General features: G+C 33.9%; 1 protein-coding gene across 6 annotated transcripts in view; it reads left to right on the top strand.

Moving 5' to 3' along the window:
• Nucleotides 1-20,109, top strand: part of CSMD3 (CUB and Sushi multiple domains 3) — a 989,790-nt gene that overhangs the window by 490,351 nt on the left and 479,330 nt on the right. For all 6 annotated transcript variants that reach the window (XM_016138158.2, XM_036232977.1, XM_016138161.2 and 3 more), the window contains one exon: nucleotides 13,480-13,592. In XM_016138158.2, coding sequence (XP_015993644.1) covers nucleotides 13,480-13,592 — 113 coding nt within the window. The remainder of the gene's footprint in view (nucleotides 1-13,479; nucleotides 13,593-20,109) is intronic.

Genomic DNA, 20,109 nt, shown 5'->3' with positions numbered 1-20,109 from the left:
TAGGCCTGGATTATCACATAGCAGAAATTGGCTAGAACTATCTTCTTGCCCTCTTTAGAGAGTGTTCTCCATGGCCAATAATTGTTTGTCATTGTATTGTTTTGTACTTAAGCTTCTAAGAGTCTTTGCATTGTTTGCCTGGGCCTGTAGCCATTTATGTATATGACACAATGTAGAATTTGTTTTTATTCTTAAATTTGCTGTTTATTATTTTTCAAATCAAAACTATCTGTTCCTTTATCTAACTGACACTCTATAAAAGTGGAAGTTTTGTGGACATTAATTATATATAGAAAATTTGGTGAAAATTCTCACACATTTTGAGATTGTCTTTCTACACGTTAGAGCAAATCGTTTATATTCAGAAATGTGTGTAATGGAACATATATTTTGCACTTCCCTCTCTTAATTATGAAAACCTATATACCAACAAACACCATAGGCTAATAAAAGAAGAGGATGTATCTATAGCAACCAGGTGATATTTTAGAGATTGTAGACCACAGCATAAAAAGCACTTAGAGAACTGACCAATCAATAAGCCCTTCACCCCTAGTATTAGAGTTATTAAGAACAACAGCAACAAAAATCTCTTCTTACTGTTCTTTTCTTTGCCTTGCAGCCCTCTTGCCCTCCTCCCCTCACTCCACCTCCCAACACAACACTCATACATGCTCATGATAATTTTAAGTTCCTCGAGGGCAGGGATTATCTTCTGTTCACCTGGAATTTCCCAAATACCTAACACACACCCCTGTATTACCACTGTTAGATGTTGTATAAATCATAATGGGAGAAGAAAAATTATATCGAGTGTATACATGTCAGCAGAAAGGTCATCTCTGCAGAAATTGGCAAGGATATGCCATGAGCTGCAGAGAGCTATGCAGAATTACTTGGGTGGGTATCTTTGTCCATTTGGGGTACTGTAACAAAAATGTCATAGATTGGATGTCTTAAAACAACAAAACTTATTTCTCAAAGTTCTAGAGGCTGGACATCCAAGATAACAGTGCTGGTAGATTTGGTATCTATAGAGAACCTACTTTTTGGTTCATAAATGACCATCTTTTTACCCTGTCCTCATATAGCAGAAGCAGATCTCTTTGGGACCTCTTTTACAAGGTTACCAATAACCTCTAAAGTCCTCTCTTCCAACTATCCTAACATTGGGGATTAGGTTACAACATAAGAATATTTGAGTGGTCATATTTAGTCTCTAGTACTGAGGATTTCAGAAACATTCACTGATGTCGCATCCAGGTTAAACAAAGGCACAGCAGCAGTTATCTCATTGTCTGGACAGGAATTGATGTGTAGTTATTCACAAGTTATGACTTGCTGTTGCACGATAATAAATATATGCTCTTGGAACTTAAGATTTACCTTACGTCACAATATGAAAATAATCTCTGACATTTTGATTATCAGCAACAAATTATTAAAAATAGGGGATTGTTTACTTTTATGGTTCTTCCATTATTCCATTATTCCTTCATTGTAAGGCTACATCTTTCTATTGTGAAAATATTGATGATTTTAGTAAAAGAAGGGGCAATTTACTACTGTTTTGCTTTTGTTTGCTTTTTGTGTATTTATTTTTATATGTATTGAATTTCCTAAAATAAAAAAAAATAAGTTTATGTTTTTCTCTTTTTAATCAGGAATATTTGTACTGTGGTAGACATTTCAAAAGTAGAAGAAAAAATTGGGAGAAAATATAGAAAGGGTAGCTAAATAAGCTAGATTTCCTCCCACAAATAATAAATATTGTAAGGATATTACTTTGTTAGAGTGCTAAATATATAAATTGAAGTATCTATAGTTGAACATAAAATGTATATACTGGAGTCTTGAACTTCAAATAATCTTTCCTAAAATTGTTTATATAGAAAACTGTTTGTATATGTAATAAGAACCATGGCAAACACACACATTATGCTTTTGAATTAGCCAATATATTAAAACTTCTTAAATTCATAAACGAAGTAAAAGTTACAGTTATTGACTATTCAGTTACGCAAATGAACTAACATTTATGTAGATCCATCATTCCAAAATACTTTATATATTTTTATTTTTAAATATCTATATTATTCCTGTAATATGTTGACCACTTTCTTTTTTACCTTTTTTTTTTCCACATTACTAAAGTATAATTGACAAATAAAGTTGTAAGATATTTAACATACAAATATTGTGATTTGACAAACATATAATTGTAAAAGAATTGCTCCCATTGAGTTAATTAACACATCCATCACCTCACATTACATCCTCAGACTTTATTCATATCTTATAACTGAAAGTTTGTACTCTTTTACTAGTGCCTGCCTGTTTTCCCCACTTCTCAGCACTGGTACTTGACAACTACTTTTCTCGTCTGTTTCTGAGTTCAACTTTTTTTTTTTTTTTAAATTCAGATTGCACATATTAATGATACGATGCACTGTTTGTCTTTCTCTGTCTGGCTTATTTCACTTAGCATAATACCCTCCATGTTCCTTCTATCTATGTTGTCACAAATGATGAGAGACAAAATTTTCCTTTTTTAAGGCTGAATTATATTTGTGTGTGTGTGTGTGTGTGAATCACATTTTCTTGATCCATTCATCTGTTGAGGGACACTTTGGTTGTTTTTGTACCTTGGCTGTTGTGAATAATGCTTCACTTAAGATGAAAGTACAAATATCTCTTTGAGGTAATGGCTCTGTTTCCTTTGAATACATACCCAGAAGTAGGATTTCTAGATCATATAGTAGTTCTATTTTAAATTTCTTGAGGAACCTCCATATTGTTTTCTAGTGACTGTATCAGTTTACAGCCCACCGACAGTGAATAAGGGTTCCTTTTTTTTCTTCATATCCTCACTAGCCTTTGTTATTTCTCATCTTTTTGAAAATAGCTGTTCTGTCAGATGTTAGGTGATACTACTTTCTGATATTATTTCAGGGGTTCTTTTAAATCTAATTTTTTGCATCCATCATCATACTTTGGGAATTTCACATATCCAAAATGGTTGTATAAATCACCCTTGATAGCACTGTATTAGAAGAAAGAATATTAAATGAATTTTCATAAAAGGTAAAAGTTACATATTTGTATGCTACAAAAAATATGTTGGGATGTAGGGCTATGGTTATTATCTCTGATGAATATACCCATATACCTAGAGTGATTATAAAGAAAATCAGGCATTGAGTCTAATAGAAATTTAATAGATCCTGTTCTTTATTTCATACTGTATTTCAGTGCTTGATTAAGATTTCTGAGTATACCTATTTAGGATTTTTACTCTTTTATTCTAGCGCCCAGAGTTTAACTAGGAAGATTAAAAGGCAATAGGAACACTGAGTTTACTCTGCCTATTATTAAACATATTAAATATTTTTTTGAGTTTACAGATAATACATTCAAAAAATATATTAAAAACATGTTAAAACTATATGAAGACTCATTTGAGAGTCCTTTGAGAATGATCTAAGACTCTCTCCTCCATGGCCCATAAGCATCCTTAACTGTCAGGATGGGAGCTGAATGCAAAACTGACCAAAGCAGATAGATTCTGTAGTTTAAGTCTAAACAAAAGTCACTGAGAGGATGTCCAGATGAATTACCCATTGAGGCTGCTGGCAAAGAATGGGATTTTAAGTGAGATATTAGTGCTGAGAAGATAAAATTGAAAATAAAATCACCTACTAATCCAGTAAATCCTTTTCATAACATGTAGAAAAGAATGGATCACTTTTACCATGGAATAAGGATTAAATAAGACTGATCTGCATCATAAACGATCTGATTGCAAAAAGATAAAAATCTCACCCATTTATATAGACAGAAACAATTCATTACATATCTGTTAATAATCCTTATCAAAACAAACAAACAAACAAACAAATTTCTCCAATTTATAACAGCAGAAAGTTATATTCTGGATCCAAGCACCTAGACTTTTACCTCTCACAGAAACAGGATAACAAAATATTATCATTCTCCATGTCCACATTTCAAAGAAATTGCTATAAGGTCTCCAAGAAAGACATTCTTGAGGTCCAGAAATGGTAAGGGGTTTATTTAGCTTTTAAAACATTTATATACATCTGAAAGAAACAGACAAAGGAAATGTTTTCTAAAGGATATACTAAAGACAAGTGTGTGTGGGGGGGCGAGTTCTTTTTCCCTTTGGTACTAGGAAAAAAATTGAAATTTATTTATTTTTGAGTTTATTTGCAATTATAATTTTTGTGACTATTATATAATAAAATTATAATTTTCTCATTATCTCTATTGCTGTTTCTGCTTTCCTCTGGGCAGTTTGGAATCATATAAATATACAGCAAGTCTATGCTAAAATATGAAGCAAAGCAATTATTAGGAATACAAAATAGAACCAATTAAAAATTCAGTCCAATATTAGCCTTGGAGGAATAACATTTAAATATATTATATCAATGGCGAATGGTTAAACAGATTCTTGGTTAGCAATGGTCAAAAATTCTCTTTCATCATGCATCGTTTTACAAACTATTGTGATGTTTATATTGTTTACACTCTTAAATTATTAACTACTTAAGTATTATTTTATGGTTCCTTATGAAATCTTACCCAGTCTAAGCAAATGGAATAGCTTCACCCTAGAGCCTGAATCTAAATTTTTATTTATTTTTACTTTTATTTTTTAAAATTTTATATTTTTATTTTTTCCAATTATTGTTGACATAAAATATTATATTAGTTTCAGGTGTACAACAGTGATTAGACATTTATATAACTTATGAAGTGATCGCCTTGATAAATCCAGTACTCCTCTGATAGCATACATAGTTATACAATGATATTGACTATATTCCCCATCACTGTTTTGTAACTGTCAGTTTGTACCTCTTAATTCCTCCCCCATTCATCTATCCCCACCCCCAAACTGATAACAATCAAAATGCTCTCTATATCTATGAACTTATTTTTGTTGTTTGTTTTTTCTAGTCTCTAGATTCCAAATATGACCTTTGTCTTTCTCTGTCTGACTGACTTTACTCAACACAATAACCTCTAGTTCCATCCATGTTGTTGCAGATGGCAAGATTTTGTTCTTTTTTATGGCTAATATTCGTGTGTGTGTGTGTGTGTGTGTGTGTGTGTGTGTGTGTACACCACCTCTTCTTTATCCATTTATCCACTGATGGGCACCCAGGATTCCTCCATATCTTGGCTACTGTAAATAATGCTGCAATGAACATAGGGATTTGCATGTCCCTTCAAAGTAGTGTTTTATGTTTCTTCAGATAAATACCCAGGAGTGGGATAACTGAGTCCTTCTTTGTTTCTTGTTATACTCTTTGTTTTAAAGTTATTTTGTCTGGTATGAGTATCGCTACTCCAACTTTTTTACTTGTTTGTTGCCATTTTCATGAAACATGTTTTTTTTCATTCCTTTATTTTCAGTCCGTGTGTGTCTTTTGATTTGAAGTGAGTCTCTTGTAAGCTGCATATGTAAGGGTCTTATTATACATTTAGCTACCCTATCTTCTTATTGGAGTGTTAATCCATTTACATTTAAAGTAATCGTTGCTAGATATGTGGCCATTTTATTATTCATTGTTTTTATCTTTTTTTTCTTATTCTTCTTCTTAAAGAAGTCCTTCTAACATTTTCTATAATATCGAATCAGTGATGACAAACTCCTTTAGCTTTTTCTTGTTTTAGGAGATTTTTATCTTTCATTTGAGTCTAAATGACAGTTTTGCCAGGTAAATTAATCTTGGTTGATAGGTTCTTGCTTTTCCTCACTTTGAATATTTCATGCCAAGCCCGTTGGCCTGTAAGATTGTTGAGAAATCAGCTGACAGTCTTATGGGAGCTCTCTTGTAGGTCACTAACTGCTTTTCTCTTGCCGCTTTTAAGATTCTTTGTCTTTAACCTTTGGCATTTTAATTATAATGTGTCCTGGTGTGGGCCTCATTAGGTTCATCTTGTTTGGGATGCTCTGTGCTTCCTGGGGTTGTATGTAAATTTCCTTCACCACATTAAGGAACTTTTCAGTCATTTTTTTCTTGAAATGGGTTATCAATTCCTTGTTCTCTCTCTTCTCCTTCAAGTATCCCTATGAGTTGAATGTTGGTATACTTGATGTTGTTCCAGAGGCCCCTTAAACTATCCTTTTTTTTTTTGGATTCTTTTTTCTTGTTGCTGTTCAGATGGGTATTTTCTGCTGCCTTATCTTCTAAATCATTGATTCAATGATTCTACTTCATCTACTACATTGTTAATTTCCCCTAAGGTATTCTTCATTTCAGTTATTATATTCTTCATTTCTGACATTATTTTTTAAGTTTGCTCTCCATTTTTATGTTTTCTATCTCTTTGTTAAAGTTGTTGCTGAGCTCATCTATTCCTCCCCTATGTTCATTTAGCATCCTTAAACTAGTGTTTTGAACTCTGCATCTGATAGATTGTCTTCATTTTGTTTAGTTCTTTTTTTTTCAGCTTTGCTCTGTCCTTTAATTTGGGTCATATTTCTTTGTTTCCCCATTTTGGCTGCCTCCCTGTGTTTGTTTCTATATATGAAGTAGAACACTATGTCTCCCAGTCTTAGTAGAGTGGCCTCATATAGTGGGTGTGCTGTGGATCCCAGTGGCACAGTCTTCCCTAGTCACCTGAGTCAGGTATGTTTTTTGTATGGGCTGTGTGTGTGTCCTCCTGTTGTAGTAGAGGCTTGGTTGCTGTTTGTTCATCCACAGAAGAGTTGCCTCTTGGGCTGATTGGTTGTGATGACTGGTCATCACTTGGGGAGGAGCTGTTGTGCAGGGGCTGACCTTACAGAGCAGGATTTGCTTTAGCAGAGCTCTGGTGCTTGCCCTGTCTGCCCTTGGGTGTGTCATCCTCACATGTGACCTTGGATGGTACTCCAGCTCAGACCAAAGCCAGCCTCCGGACATGTAGGCTAGGGCCTCCTGGGAGGGGCCCTGCCACAGGCCAAGTTCAGGTGTAGCCTGTGCACTGCTCAGGGACATTTGGCATAAGCCACCAAGCAATCCATAGATGGCCACCACCCATGCTGGGCTCAGAAGTGCCATAAGAAGCCAAGCCTGAAACCAAGGCAGGCTGCCACTAGTGCTGGGCTTGGGGCTCCTCAGCAAGAGGTACAGGGCATGCCAAGGCCAGATAAAGCTTGTTTAGGTTTTGTAGAACTTTGAGAGATTTTAGGAAAGTCTGTAGCATGAGCCAAGACAGGCCATTTATATGTAAAATCCACTAGAAGCAGCTTGTGTAGGCCCTCACATTGGGAGGAGTGGAGTCCCAGAGATCACAAATATGGGACAACCAGTGTTAGCCACACTGATGGAGATACAGATATGGTGCCCACCTGGGTCTGCAAGCTGGGCTTGGGAGGGCTCAACAAAGGAAAAGTACTCTTTGTCAGCATTTCTATCTGGGAGAAAGCTGTCCCTTCAGCTCTTGCCCTGAAACTAGACAAATGATTTCAATTAAGTCCATTTGCAGACCCCTTAAGAGGAAAATCTGCAACTCCCTCAGCCCTCAATCTCACTCAGCCATCTGACTCAGCCACAATCTCTGCTGGTCTTCACAGCCAGAAATTGCGAGGACTTCTCTTCTTGTCACTGGAACCCTGGGCTAGAGAGCCTGATGCGGTGCCAGAACCCCTCACTTTTCCCAGGGGACCTCCACAGCTGAGATATTTCTTGATTCTCAGCTGCCACATGCAGGTGTGGAACCAGCCCGTTTTGCATCTCCACTCCTCCTAGCAGTCTCAAGATAACCTGTTCCAAGTTGTTGGACTTCTATTCAGCTACACTTCAGGTGACTCCCAATGAAGGCTACTCTGCAGTTTAGCTCTCATTTTGATATGGTCATGAGAGGAGATAAGCACAGTGTTTACCTACTATGCCATCTTGACCAGAAGTCATAAATTTTTAAATAGAAGTTTCTCTTGAGGAGCCCAATAAATTTCTCCTAAGTTCCCATCAATAACATAAGGAACATTATATTTGTAAGATAATCGAGGCCCTTCAGTCATTATTCCATCTTTTCAAGCAGTTTTCCAAGGACCATAGCTAGTATTATTAAGAGGCACCTATTGAAGAGCACCTGTGGAACTTCCAGTGTTTCATTTACATGGCTCTAATTGTTTTAAGTCTTGAGGACACACTGAGCTTATAGGCCAGTTTTTGCATGGATCCAAATCAGTAGTTATAACAGTCTATTAAATTGCCATGAATAATAGATATACACTTTTATTTATTCATTTGTACATGGACTATAGAGAACTTGTATCTCACTGTTAATCAAGTGACATTAGACCTGTCTTCTGCAGCCTTAATCGGTAAATGCCAGACTTTTGTTTGTCTCCTAATTACTTTCATCCACAATAACCTTCTAATATAACCAATTAACAAACTACTTTTTATGTCAAATTTAGAGATTGAGTGTCTGGATGTATATTAATTTACTTTGGTATTATTAAAAAAAAATTAGTAAGAGGATGGTCTCACTTCACCAATATTTGAATTGCTGAATTTAAAAGTCAATATTGGTGTGAGAGAAAAATTTTGCCAGAGCAGTAAAACAGTCAGGGAAGACTTTATCCAGGACTATTGCGAGGAGAGTCAGAATGAACACAATAGGGGCTAACTATGGAAAAAAGAGTCAAGACTATTGAAACAGAGAAGAGAAATTGAAATCAACTCTGCTGCAAAACAAAAGGTGGAGTGGTTTTTAATGCTGGGGTGAGCTCATGGAATAGTACTGGAGAACTTTAGGTGGGAGAGTAGTCAGTGTGAATAGGCCATTTGTGTTTGCTAATAGTTGCTTGTCAAAGCTGGGCTCCTCCACTCCCACAGAGACCAAGGGACAAAGTGCTTCTCCTTCAGTTACTATATTTCAAAGTGATGCTCCCAGGTCCTTGAGAAGGACATTCCTGTGCTGTAGAAATTTTACATCTCTAAGAACAGAGAAAGGATTTCAGATTGCAAGTTTTCTAACAACGTTCTACAAAAAGTAGGGCAGGAGCCTGTAGTCAGGAAGAAGCCCCTCCAAAGTTTATCTGACCTAAGGGGAATATTATGGCTGTCTTGGCCAATGGGAATACAATTTAGAGCTGTTTAGAAATAGTGATTCTGGGAAACATTACTGGCAATACAGAAAGAAAGAGCAGTGTTACCAATAACATTTGTTTTCTAATAAAACATGATTCTTAAGCAATTGAAAAAACACTACTCCGAATAGGACAGTAAGGCAGTCCATTAGAATTATAAGTTTGCTCAAATACCTTTTTCAGTTAAGTTTATTGCCATTATCAGTTGCTTCAGAAAATTTAAGTTTCAAGTACTTTTTGGGAACCACTCTCTAGCCCTTCTGAGGTTCCGGCTTCTCTTGGAAAACATGGGTCCTCCTGGATTTTTCTTTCACTTTGACAGTCATATGGGTGACCAGGGGCACTTGAAAGGGTCCTCCAGCACAGCAACAGCTCATCTTTCTTCTACAACAATTTTAGGTAGACTTCCCCTTTCTGATCCATTATGCTCTAGTATCCTAAAAGTGGAAAATACATGTATCAAAAGAGGCTATGCCTTACCACGGCCTGAGCATTGACATCTGAAGAGGGAAAGACTTCAGATCATCCAGACAGCATATACCCCATAACTCGACAAAATCTCTCACTTTCCACAGACATTATTCTATGAAATTCAAATGCCACCATTTTCCAGTAAAGTTGGTTGGGGAAGACTGCCAGCACATACCTCGTGAGTGTCTTGTAAAGATTTATGCTGACAAATTGCTCACCACTCTAATATATTTTGAATAACACCATCTTTTAGATACATCTAGTTAGAGTCTAGTGCCTTTAAAATCTCACCTTTACTCAGAAGATTATTTTGATAACACAACATTACTAACCAAGAAATAAGAACTGTAGCATAGGAATGATTTTGTTAGATTATTCCTGTAGTTCAGTAAAATTTTAGTCCCTTTTTCAATTTTCTTTAGTGAAGCCTATTTTTTGAAAATAACAAAAATTGCTTGTTGTAGTAAATGTAAGTCTTGTAAGTTTGAAACCTGCCACATTTAACAGTGGCTTTTGCAGCTCTATCAGCAAAATCATTGCCTTTAAAAGTTTTCATCCTGGCTCTGTGTGAGCTCAGTAAACAGATTACTGATCTAAGGCAGCTGCACAGCCTCTCACAAATCAACTATCAATTTTCCATGATATTTTATTTCCCCTCAAAGTCTTCTATTTTTCCATATTTGCTCTGTTACATGACAGATATCAAACATGTATTATATATACATGTTGCAATTCTCTTCTCACTGCTGTTGTCTAGGCTGCTTGTAACTCTGCAAGAATTGCAACTCTTATTACTGCTATTGACTAGGCTCTTGTGCCAGCTTAGTTCTAGGAAAAATATAAACTTCTAAAATTTTATCGTAAGCTACCATAGCATACAAAGCCTTAAGGTGGACATTTTTATCCCGAGTATATGACCTATCAGCAGACATTATTAAATCTGCATTATGAACAAGAATATTAGATAAATCATTTCAGGGCCTACTGTCTTTTTCTTTACTATTGTACAATAATGATCATCTATTTGATCAGGATCTGGTCAAAGACTAAGATTTAGGAGATTTCATTTCCTAAGCCCAATATTAGGGTGAATAATAATGGTTATTCATAAATAGTTTGATGCCATATCCACATATTCTGGATCTTTAGCACTTGTAAGATAGCTGTCAGAACACAAAAGACATGCAAATAAGTCAAGTGACTAAAGGTAAGGGTTTCAGTCTTTTCTAAAGGGGCCAGCTGCTGTCACAGTATCCTACTATTCACAGTGCTGTGGCCTCCAGAAGAACTGGGAAATATATTATTGATGTGTGGGCTAATCCCATCTCTTGAGTTAAAATTCCAAAAATAGCACCTTTATTTTCATGATGAATTAAGGTTTTTCAAAATTTGGAATTTGTAAAGCTGAGACCAATCAATTTTGGGTCAAAAACCTCTTCAGTTTCTACAGACTTAAGAAGAAGGTCTGAGCAATTATTTTGCAGTCGTTCCATCAGAGATTTTGCCTATTCTGCAAAAGTTAGAATCTGTTGTCTGTAATATCCTGCTAGTCACTCCAAAATTGTCAAAGTTTTTTTGTAGGAAGGCATTTCATGATTGTTACATGACCACAGGCCTTCAGTTGGTTGGCCTAATTCAGGAACTACCATTTGTCTTCTATCCTCATCACCAAATTGTTGGGGAACGTAATTCAAAATAAAATCTTCTGCCAACCCAGTTAACTCTCCGCACAACATGTAGAAAATAATAAAACGATTTTCAAATAGAACAAGTATTAAACCATACTGCAATGTGCATCACAGACAATCTGCTATGGAGATTGCAAAGAGAAGTAAATATCACCTTTTTATATAGTAAGGCAGATACAGTTCATTACATACATGCAAATTGCCCTTATCAAAAGGAGAAGTAAAACTTCTATTTTTGTGACAAGCAGGAAGTTACAACCTGGTATGTGTCTAGGTTGAAACTCCCACAGAAACAGGAGGACAGAATGACATCTTCCTAGATGGTCACATTTCAAAGAAATGGACCAAAGAAAAATATTAATAGCATGCAAAATTGGCTAAAGGCTCATTTAGCTAAACATGTTTGCATACATTTGAAAGAAACATATAATTCATAATTTCAAGTTTTCTAAAGGAAATTTTAAAGAGGGAATTTTTCTTTCTAACATTAGGAAAAAAATTAATTTAATTATTATTATTTTTTAGATTTACACTTACTTTTATACCAAAAATGAGTTGTAAACTAGGTAGAATCATAGCCAATAAGAGAAAAAGTTAGCAAGGAGACAGTTTTGAATATATGTGTTAACTATTCTTTATGAAATGACAAAATTACCATGCTGAAGGCTTGGGGCTAGTAAAAGTTCTGACTGAAGTGGGTTTATAAGGATGTAATAAAAAACAATAACTAAATCTTCCCATGATAACATCTTTTAATATTCATTGTGAGATAGATTGCTGACATATTTGATATAGTATATCTTATGTATATCTTATTTTTTAAGCTCTTATACCCATTTCATAATTGATTTATTTTACTTTTTGTCTCTAACTTGAGTCCTCACTCTTACACATAAATCTGTTTCTCTACTGAGGTTCAAAAGACTGGTAGTTATGGACTCACTAATTTGATAATTGAAGATGCACATGCCCCAAGTTTAATTATAGGATGTTTTCAAATGTGTAGATATACAAGCATACAGGTATACATATATTTTACAAAAGAGAGTGTTTGTGTATGTATCTTTTATATTATAATAATTTTAAATTTTCTTCAGGAAGAAAAATAAATATAAAAGAAAATTTTATAATATTTTCCTGTCACAATGGTCACAGTATTCCTCGATATCATGCGTGATCCCATAATTAAATCATAATATTTAACTCGGTTTCTTCGCAAAAGATTTCAGTACATTCTGTGACACTGGACACTGGTGACATAGCCGTCTTGCTTGGCAGTCCACTGATGTTTTACAGTTTTGGTGGCTGGCGAAGCAAGGCATTTTGCTGCCTTGCTTAGTCACTTCAAGGATGCGGTCATCCATGCTGCCCTCTACTGGGCTAATTCTAGTATAACTTCCATCCAAGAGACTAATGCTCTTAGAATAGGTATAATTTTTATTATTAAAAGAAGCTTATATAAAGTCCATTTTTTCCTCCTTCTGTTCTTGACAAACTTTTCCCCCCAAGGTCTTTTTTACTCACTTGCTTTCTTCCGTTATATGACCCTTGACTTTGGTTCAAGTATGTGACTACAACATTTTTAATGACAGAGGAAACAAAGTAATTTCTCTTGTTGGATTATAAAATTGAGTCTTGATGAATGAGATTTTTAATACATAGATTCAGCGATGCCACATCAAATTAGAAGCATGTTCTTTAAGAATAAAACATTAACAGTAAAACATACAGGATCTAGCTAGCCTGACATGAGTATTACAAAGGGTTACATTATATTCCCTACCATTTCATTGTTTTGCATAATGTTTAAATTTTTTTTCACAATATTTCTTTAGAACAGAGTTCCGTGAAACTTGAAAGGTTAAAATGAAACACATTCCTCGTGTTTTAAAACAGTTTATAGATCCCTTTTTTTTCTTCCAGTTCAAAAGAAGTATAAGATTCTCTGATGGTCGAAATTTTAGTATGCTGCCTCAGGGATATGAAAGATCTAACCTAGTTAAACACATAAAATGATACTTGTTTATAGTAAACCTTGATCACTAAATTACGTTGTTTGTTCCATTACATCAACACATAGTCTTGTAAGTTTAACTGATGGTTGCTTTTTTTCTAGTCAAGGAGGTATTGAGAAACGCATGTCTCATAATTTGCCTTCAGAGTATATTTTAATAACCTATTTCTTTCTTATTGGTCCATCTCTCTTAGGCTGACTGGAAGCTTTGTGCCAGATTTGATAGTGAGTATGAGCAGCCAAATGTGGCTGCACCTTCAAACAGATGAAAGTGTCGGATCTGTTGGCTTCAAGGTTAACTACAAAGGTAATGATGAATTGCTACTATGGGAAATATGTTATCTTAATATCACTAGAGAATACTTGTAAAAGCTAGTTTAATTGCATCTACAAAATAAAAGTTTCCTAGAGCACAAGCAGGAATACACTGAAAATGAACAAACAAACAAAAACACTCTCCTCTTTAACTACAAATGTTTATTTTATTTTTCTTTATATAACTTTTTTTTATTAATATGTCTGTTTGCCTAACTCATCCTTCCCCCAGTCCACTATAATATCCCTATGCTTTAGTCACTCTGGACTTCTGGCCTTTCCCAGGATAGTTAGTGTAATTTGATACACTTTATACAGTGTATAAAGTGTATAAAAAGAAAGAAAATGTATATAGTAATTATTAAATGCTTAACTAAGAAGTAAAAGACTCAATTTCTCAAGGGTTTCAGGGTACGTGTGTGTGTGTGTATGTGTGTGTGTGTGTGTGTGTGTGTGTGTGTGTGTGTGTGTTTTGGTAATCTATTAGTGATAGTCTCAGATCAAATACGTGATCTTAGTGTTCATATTATCAACCCCTATGTGACTCATAGATCACAAATGTGTGAAATTGCTACTACCCATCCCAGCACTGGAATGATACAGATTGATGACTATTACATCTGTATAACAATCTCTTTTGTTCTATTTTCATTTGTAAGAGATAGATGATAGCATTGTGAAATCATGAATATCTTTGACATATGATGAACCTTGATTAAAGTTAGAAACAATGAGTATATACACACAATGTACATATTATAAATTCTAATTTGGAATTCTGACTGAAAAAAATATGTAAATGTTAAATTCAATTAAAATCCATGCTTTAAAAGATGAAAATGTAAAATAGACCATCAGAATATTATATTGCTTGAATTTATTATTTCTGTTGTGGAAAAGTCATTTTTCTCTAGCTTAGCAATTAAACGATAGCTGTACAAAATTCTCTTACTTGCATAATAATAATTTTTAATCAGAGTTTTTTTTTCTTTTTTTTTTTTTTTTCCTAACATCGACCTGCCATGCTTTTGTATCTGGACTCATGGAAATGAATGCGTGATGTTGTCAAGGAGACAAAACACATGCATTCTGTGTTTTTAACTTGCAACTAAATTTGGTACTATATTAATTGAACAGTTCACAAAATCTGTATAAATGTCAGCTTAAAAAAAGTAGAAAGGTTAGCCAGATTGTAATTTAAAATATATTTCTCCTTCATTTTAAATTCACATCTATCCCAAGTAAATAAAGCAGCATTAGAAAATTTAAATAATCTTCAGTTTATGTTTAAAGTATCTTTTTTGTTATTTTGTTGTTATTTCTCTTCTTAAAATGGCTAATTGAACCTGGCATGCTTATATTCCTCTTGGCTTTATTATTTTCTTCACCCTAGGGAGGTCACCTGTCAGAAAATCTGTAGCCATTTAAACCTTAGAAACTGTATTAATCATTAATGACAATGCTTCACCAAGAACAAGGTTATTAAAGCTCACGGACAGGTTGGAGCAGCAGGAGAGTTCTCTCCATATTTACAGAGCTCTTCACTCCAGTGCAGTTCAAGAGCTGGAAGTACATTGTAAAGTAGCACAAATGTTAGCGTTATTTTGTTTTCTTTCTGCTCAGTTTTCAACGAGAGTAATTCAACAATATTTCCTAAGGATTTGCTTATGTGCCAGCTACTGAATGAGTTGTTGAATATAGAAAGGACAGCCAGATATTCTGTCTCTCAGGAAGATCATAATATAGTGACTGAGGAAAATATACTCAACTATTTATACACAAATATCTACAGAGAAGAGATATTTGAAACTAAGCCAGGAGATTCTTAATGAATAATGTCCTTATTCTTCTCCCTCCCTTCAGACTTCCCTCTTAAAGTCTAACTTCCTCACTGCTAATGGTGATCTCCCAGCAGCGAAGAGGCAATCATATTACGATCTTATTTTAAATGTTTCCATAACTTTTCATTACCTAAAGTCCAAAACCTTCATAAATCTTATTTTATAGCTTTCATTACACTGTTTCTCTTTTTCCCTACAATCCAATTTTATCAAATTATCCAAAATTATCTGAACCCAACGAGTTTTTCACGCTTCTCCTTCTCTGGACACTCAGTAAATTCTACCTGGATCCCTATTCTAATTTTAATTCCACATCATGTCACTCATTCCTCAAGACAAAGTTCAAATTTTTCTTCTTCTCAGAAGTTTTCTTTAACTCCACCTATCACAAAAGAACACTTCCTCTGTTATGTAAAAACCTGTAGCATGTATATATATTATAGAACCAATGGCAATATATCATATTCGACTTTATTTTTCCAATAGCAGCTCCCTGCTATGTCATCACAGGTGATTCATGATAATTTAGCCAATAAAGATGAGAAAATGATTTGGCCTATGTGATATAATATAAAGTAAAATACACCCTCAAAGTTTAGTTTATCATGTTTCCCCCCTATTGTGAAAATCATATTTTTGCATTCTCCATACTATAAAACCTGAATTCCAAGTTGAAGCAGGGTTCAATCTGAGATATTTCAAATTTTGATATGCAGATAGCTTCAGCAACTTCGCCTACTAAAAATAATTTTCATAATTACCATGCTCTCTGTTAAGTAGTGTGTTGGTTCTAAATGGAACACCTGCTAAAAACTTCCCTGATTCAATCTAAAGATATCTTCTTTTTTGTCACCTGTAGATTTTGCATGACATAGCATTAAATGTAGCCCTCTTGTAAATTAAAGATTTATCTTATTGTATGTACTTTTAAATTTAAAAATTTTAAAGGTAGTGACTAAATTATGTAATTTAAATTGTTTTTCGCAATATACTTTAATTCTTAAATTGTTTTGCTAATTGCCTAAGACAATGTTTTTAAACTTGATTTTAAAGAAAATAAGATTTCAGAGAAATTCTGTTAGGAACTCAGAATAGAAAAAGATTAAAGCTGGAATGCTAGTGCAATGAGGGTGGGAAGGAAGATCGGCATCCCACTTTGCTTAGATTGCCCCTTAGTCCCTCCAAATGTAGAAAGAACCCTAGTGTTCCAAAATCATAGTTTGAAAATAGCTGTTCTAAGACCACAGTATTGACCGAAGGACCAGAAATTCATCTGTCAATATAAAATGGTATACAATTGCTTAAATTGCCATTATCTGAAGAACTTCAGTCTTAATTTGTGGAACTACCAATGTTTCCTTTTCTTCTGTAATGTTTGGACAATAATTATCTTAAAATATAAAAATGCAACAAATGTTGCAAATCAAGAAAATAGTCCTTTTTTTATAAATGCAGTTTATTCTTATTCAGTTAGAATGAATGTAATATTTATCATATACATGGCAGTATCATATACATATCATATATCATATCATATACATGGAGTGCTGATTACTATATGTAATTGCAGAAATGAATAAAACGACACCATAGTCTTGAGAAGTTTAATGATATCGCTTGTTAAAATCAGGAATATTGTTGTTAGATATAACAAGTCACAGCCATCTGATTCACAGATTTATGAATTTGACAAAATTATGACTCAAGATATGACACTAGGTGTTCCTGCTAAAAAGGAAAAATAACCAAGCCATCCATCTTGCCCCATTGCCTTTCAAGACATTAATTTTGTTTTCTTATTCTTATATTATCATTATTTCAAATGCATAATAACCACAAAGGAAGCAAAAAATGTTTTTTCTAGTGGACATATTAGTGCCCATTAACACTGCAATGTTTTCTTAGATATATTTTTATTTTCATCTTAGAAAGCCAAAGAATAATTAATTTAAAAGAATAATTGATAATTACCAAGAACCTTGCATTTTGCAGTCATTTTTCCTACATTAACTTATTATATCTCATTAGAACTCCAAGAGATTACCCATTTTAACAAATCAGAAAACTGACTAGGGTACAAGCACCATGGTGACAGGAAGTTTGGTCTGTTTTGTTCACTGTTGTATACCCATGACCTAGCACCGTGCCTAAAACTTAGTAAACACTCAATAAGTATTTGCAGAATGCGTGAATGAACGTGCGTGTCAGCTCTGCAGAGCTTAGATGCAACTCTGAATTTGTTGACTTCTTGTTGTCCTCCATTATGCAGTATTACATTTCAGTAGATTTTGAGGGTTTGGTAAGGCAGAAAGTTCAAAGCCTGGAGACAAGCTGGAGGACCTAATCAGTTTTGAAAGCATTGGGGCATTAAACTACTGAGCTCCCATTGTCTCATCAGCCACACATAAAGTAAAGTGTGCATACGTGCATGTGCAAACACACGCACACACAGCAAAAATCACCTGATTTCAAATGTCTGTACATTTTTATTTCCACATGATTACTTGATATTCTTTAGGGACATTTAGTAAGAGAGCTTAAAACCATAAGAAAAGCACATAAAGAAAAAGCTATAGCCTCTATAGAGCTCTAAAAGTGATACTGTCACTTTAGAAATCAGATATTGTAATAGATTAATTTTCAGTTGTTGGCTAGCGTGCATTTTCAACAACTTAGTATTAATAGCAAGCACTTACTGAGTGGTTATATACTATTTTAAGTACATGTATTATCCCACTGAATCAACTACAACAAATCTACCAGGTAGGTAATATTATTATCACTATCGTATGGATGACATAATTGAGGCACAAGAAGTTAGGTAATTTGTTCAAGATCATATGGCTAGTATGTGGCAAAATCAAGATATGACTCTGAATTCTGTTTTTAGACTTCTGCTTTTCAGAAAATTTATATTATTTTCATCAACAATATAGCTAAAAGTTAAATTTATTTAGATATTTGAATGTTAATAAGATAACCCACTAAAATACGTGGCTAGAGTTTAAAATTTTGATGTAGCCATCTGCTTATATGAGATGACCTAAATTTTTGACATAGAACATCTTCATGAAAGGTGATTATTTTTCTTAAATACTGAGAATAACAATTTTTTTATGGTTTAAAGTAAATTCAGAGTACCATTCTTTCATTGTAGAACTGAGGAAAAGAAATTCCATTATTCGATCAAATGCGAGTCTTTAGTAATTAGGACATATGCCAGAGATAAGGTGCACAGATACCATAGATTTGAAAATTAAATTGTTGTTTTCCAAGTGTTTGACCCAAATTTAAGTTCAAATTTAATTATGAACCTTAGCTTCTTCAAAATGGCTGTTTAATGATGACAATGTCTTTTTTTTACATATCAGATAATATCTTTGGAGGTTGATTAGAACATTTTGTAGATAGCTTTTGATGATATTTTAAATAATAATCATGTAGCAAAATTTCTTTAAAAATTAGGCAATTTGATTTTATGTTTTTTTTTTGTAGAAGCATACATTCCTTCCTTTTTTCACTTTTTTCTGTTTTTTTCTTTTTCTTTTTATGTGAGATAATATTCTACATATTACTGCCTAACTTTTCATTTATCAATATATTATGACTGTCTTTCAGTCGATTCATATAGATAGGTTGCATTCTTCTAAATGACTACATAATAGTCCACAATTGTACACATCATAATTTAACACGAATCAGTACTCATTTAGATCATTGCCTCATTATGATGTTAAAATATTGAAATAAATATTCTTGTTCAGGTATTTATACATTTGTATAATAAGAAGCCAATTCCAAAAAACAAAACAAAACAAAACAGTATAGACATTTAAATAGATAATGTATCCCAAATAATTATTTTCTAAATTTTATATTTCTCCACTCCCAGAAGCATAAAAATTAGGCTTTTCCTACAACCTAAAACACAATGTTACTCATCTTTTAGGTGGAACCAATCTATTATAAATGCACTGTCATTGTACTGAATAGCTACAGGGTCGTTGATCATATTTTCATAGACATAATAACCACCTGGATTTCATTCCTTTTGAAATTTTTAGCTTTGTGCTTTTTAAAAGGTATTATTACTTGTCATAATATATCTGTTTTTTCCTCTAATTTTGGGTGAACAGAGAATTATATTTTCATGTCCTTGAAGTTAAGTGAGCCCGTGTGACTACTAAAATGTAAATAAAAGTGACTGGAGTCAGTCTCAGGCTAATGCATTGAATTACTGATGTTCTCTTTCAAAACGAACAATAAGGTCATATCTTCTAGGGGGCATAGCTCAAAACAATATGGCTTCCTTTCACTTGTGTTCCTGAAGGACTATGGAGAATAGAGGTCCTCTCTCCACCTCATTTCCCCAACTGTATACCATAAGTCACATGAGCAAGAAATAGACCTTTGCTTTGTTAAGCCTGTGGAATTTTAGGGTTAATTTCTCATCTCAGCATAACCTAGTGTTTTCTGACTGATACCCAACATAACTCAGTCTGCTCTTGGGTTGCTTTTTACTCTTATAAAAGTGTAGGTACTTTTGGCACTTGAGTATTAACATACATTACAAATGTTTTCTTCTAGTCTATTTTGATTCCGTGAAGTAATTTTCCATACCAAGTTTTTTTTTTTTTTTTAATTTTAATCAAATTTATCATTCCCGAC

The sequence above is a fragment of the Rousettus aegyptiacus genome, unplaced genomic scaffold (assembly GCF_014176215.1).
Source record: "Rousettus aegyptiacus isolate mRouAeg1 unplaced genomic scaffold, mRouAeg1.p scaffold_m13_p_15, whole genome shotgun sequence".
NCBI classification, from domain to species: domain Eukaryota; kingdom Metazoa; phylum Chordata; class Mammalia; order Chiroptera; family Pteropodidae; genus Rousettus; species Rousettus aegyptiacus.
The sequence above is the reverse complement of the archived record's forward strand: the minus strand, read 5'-3'. Positions and strand labels throughout refer to the sequence as shown.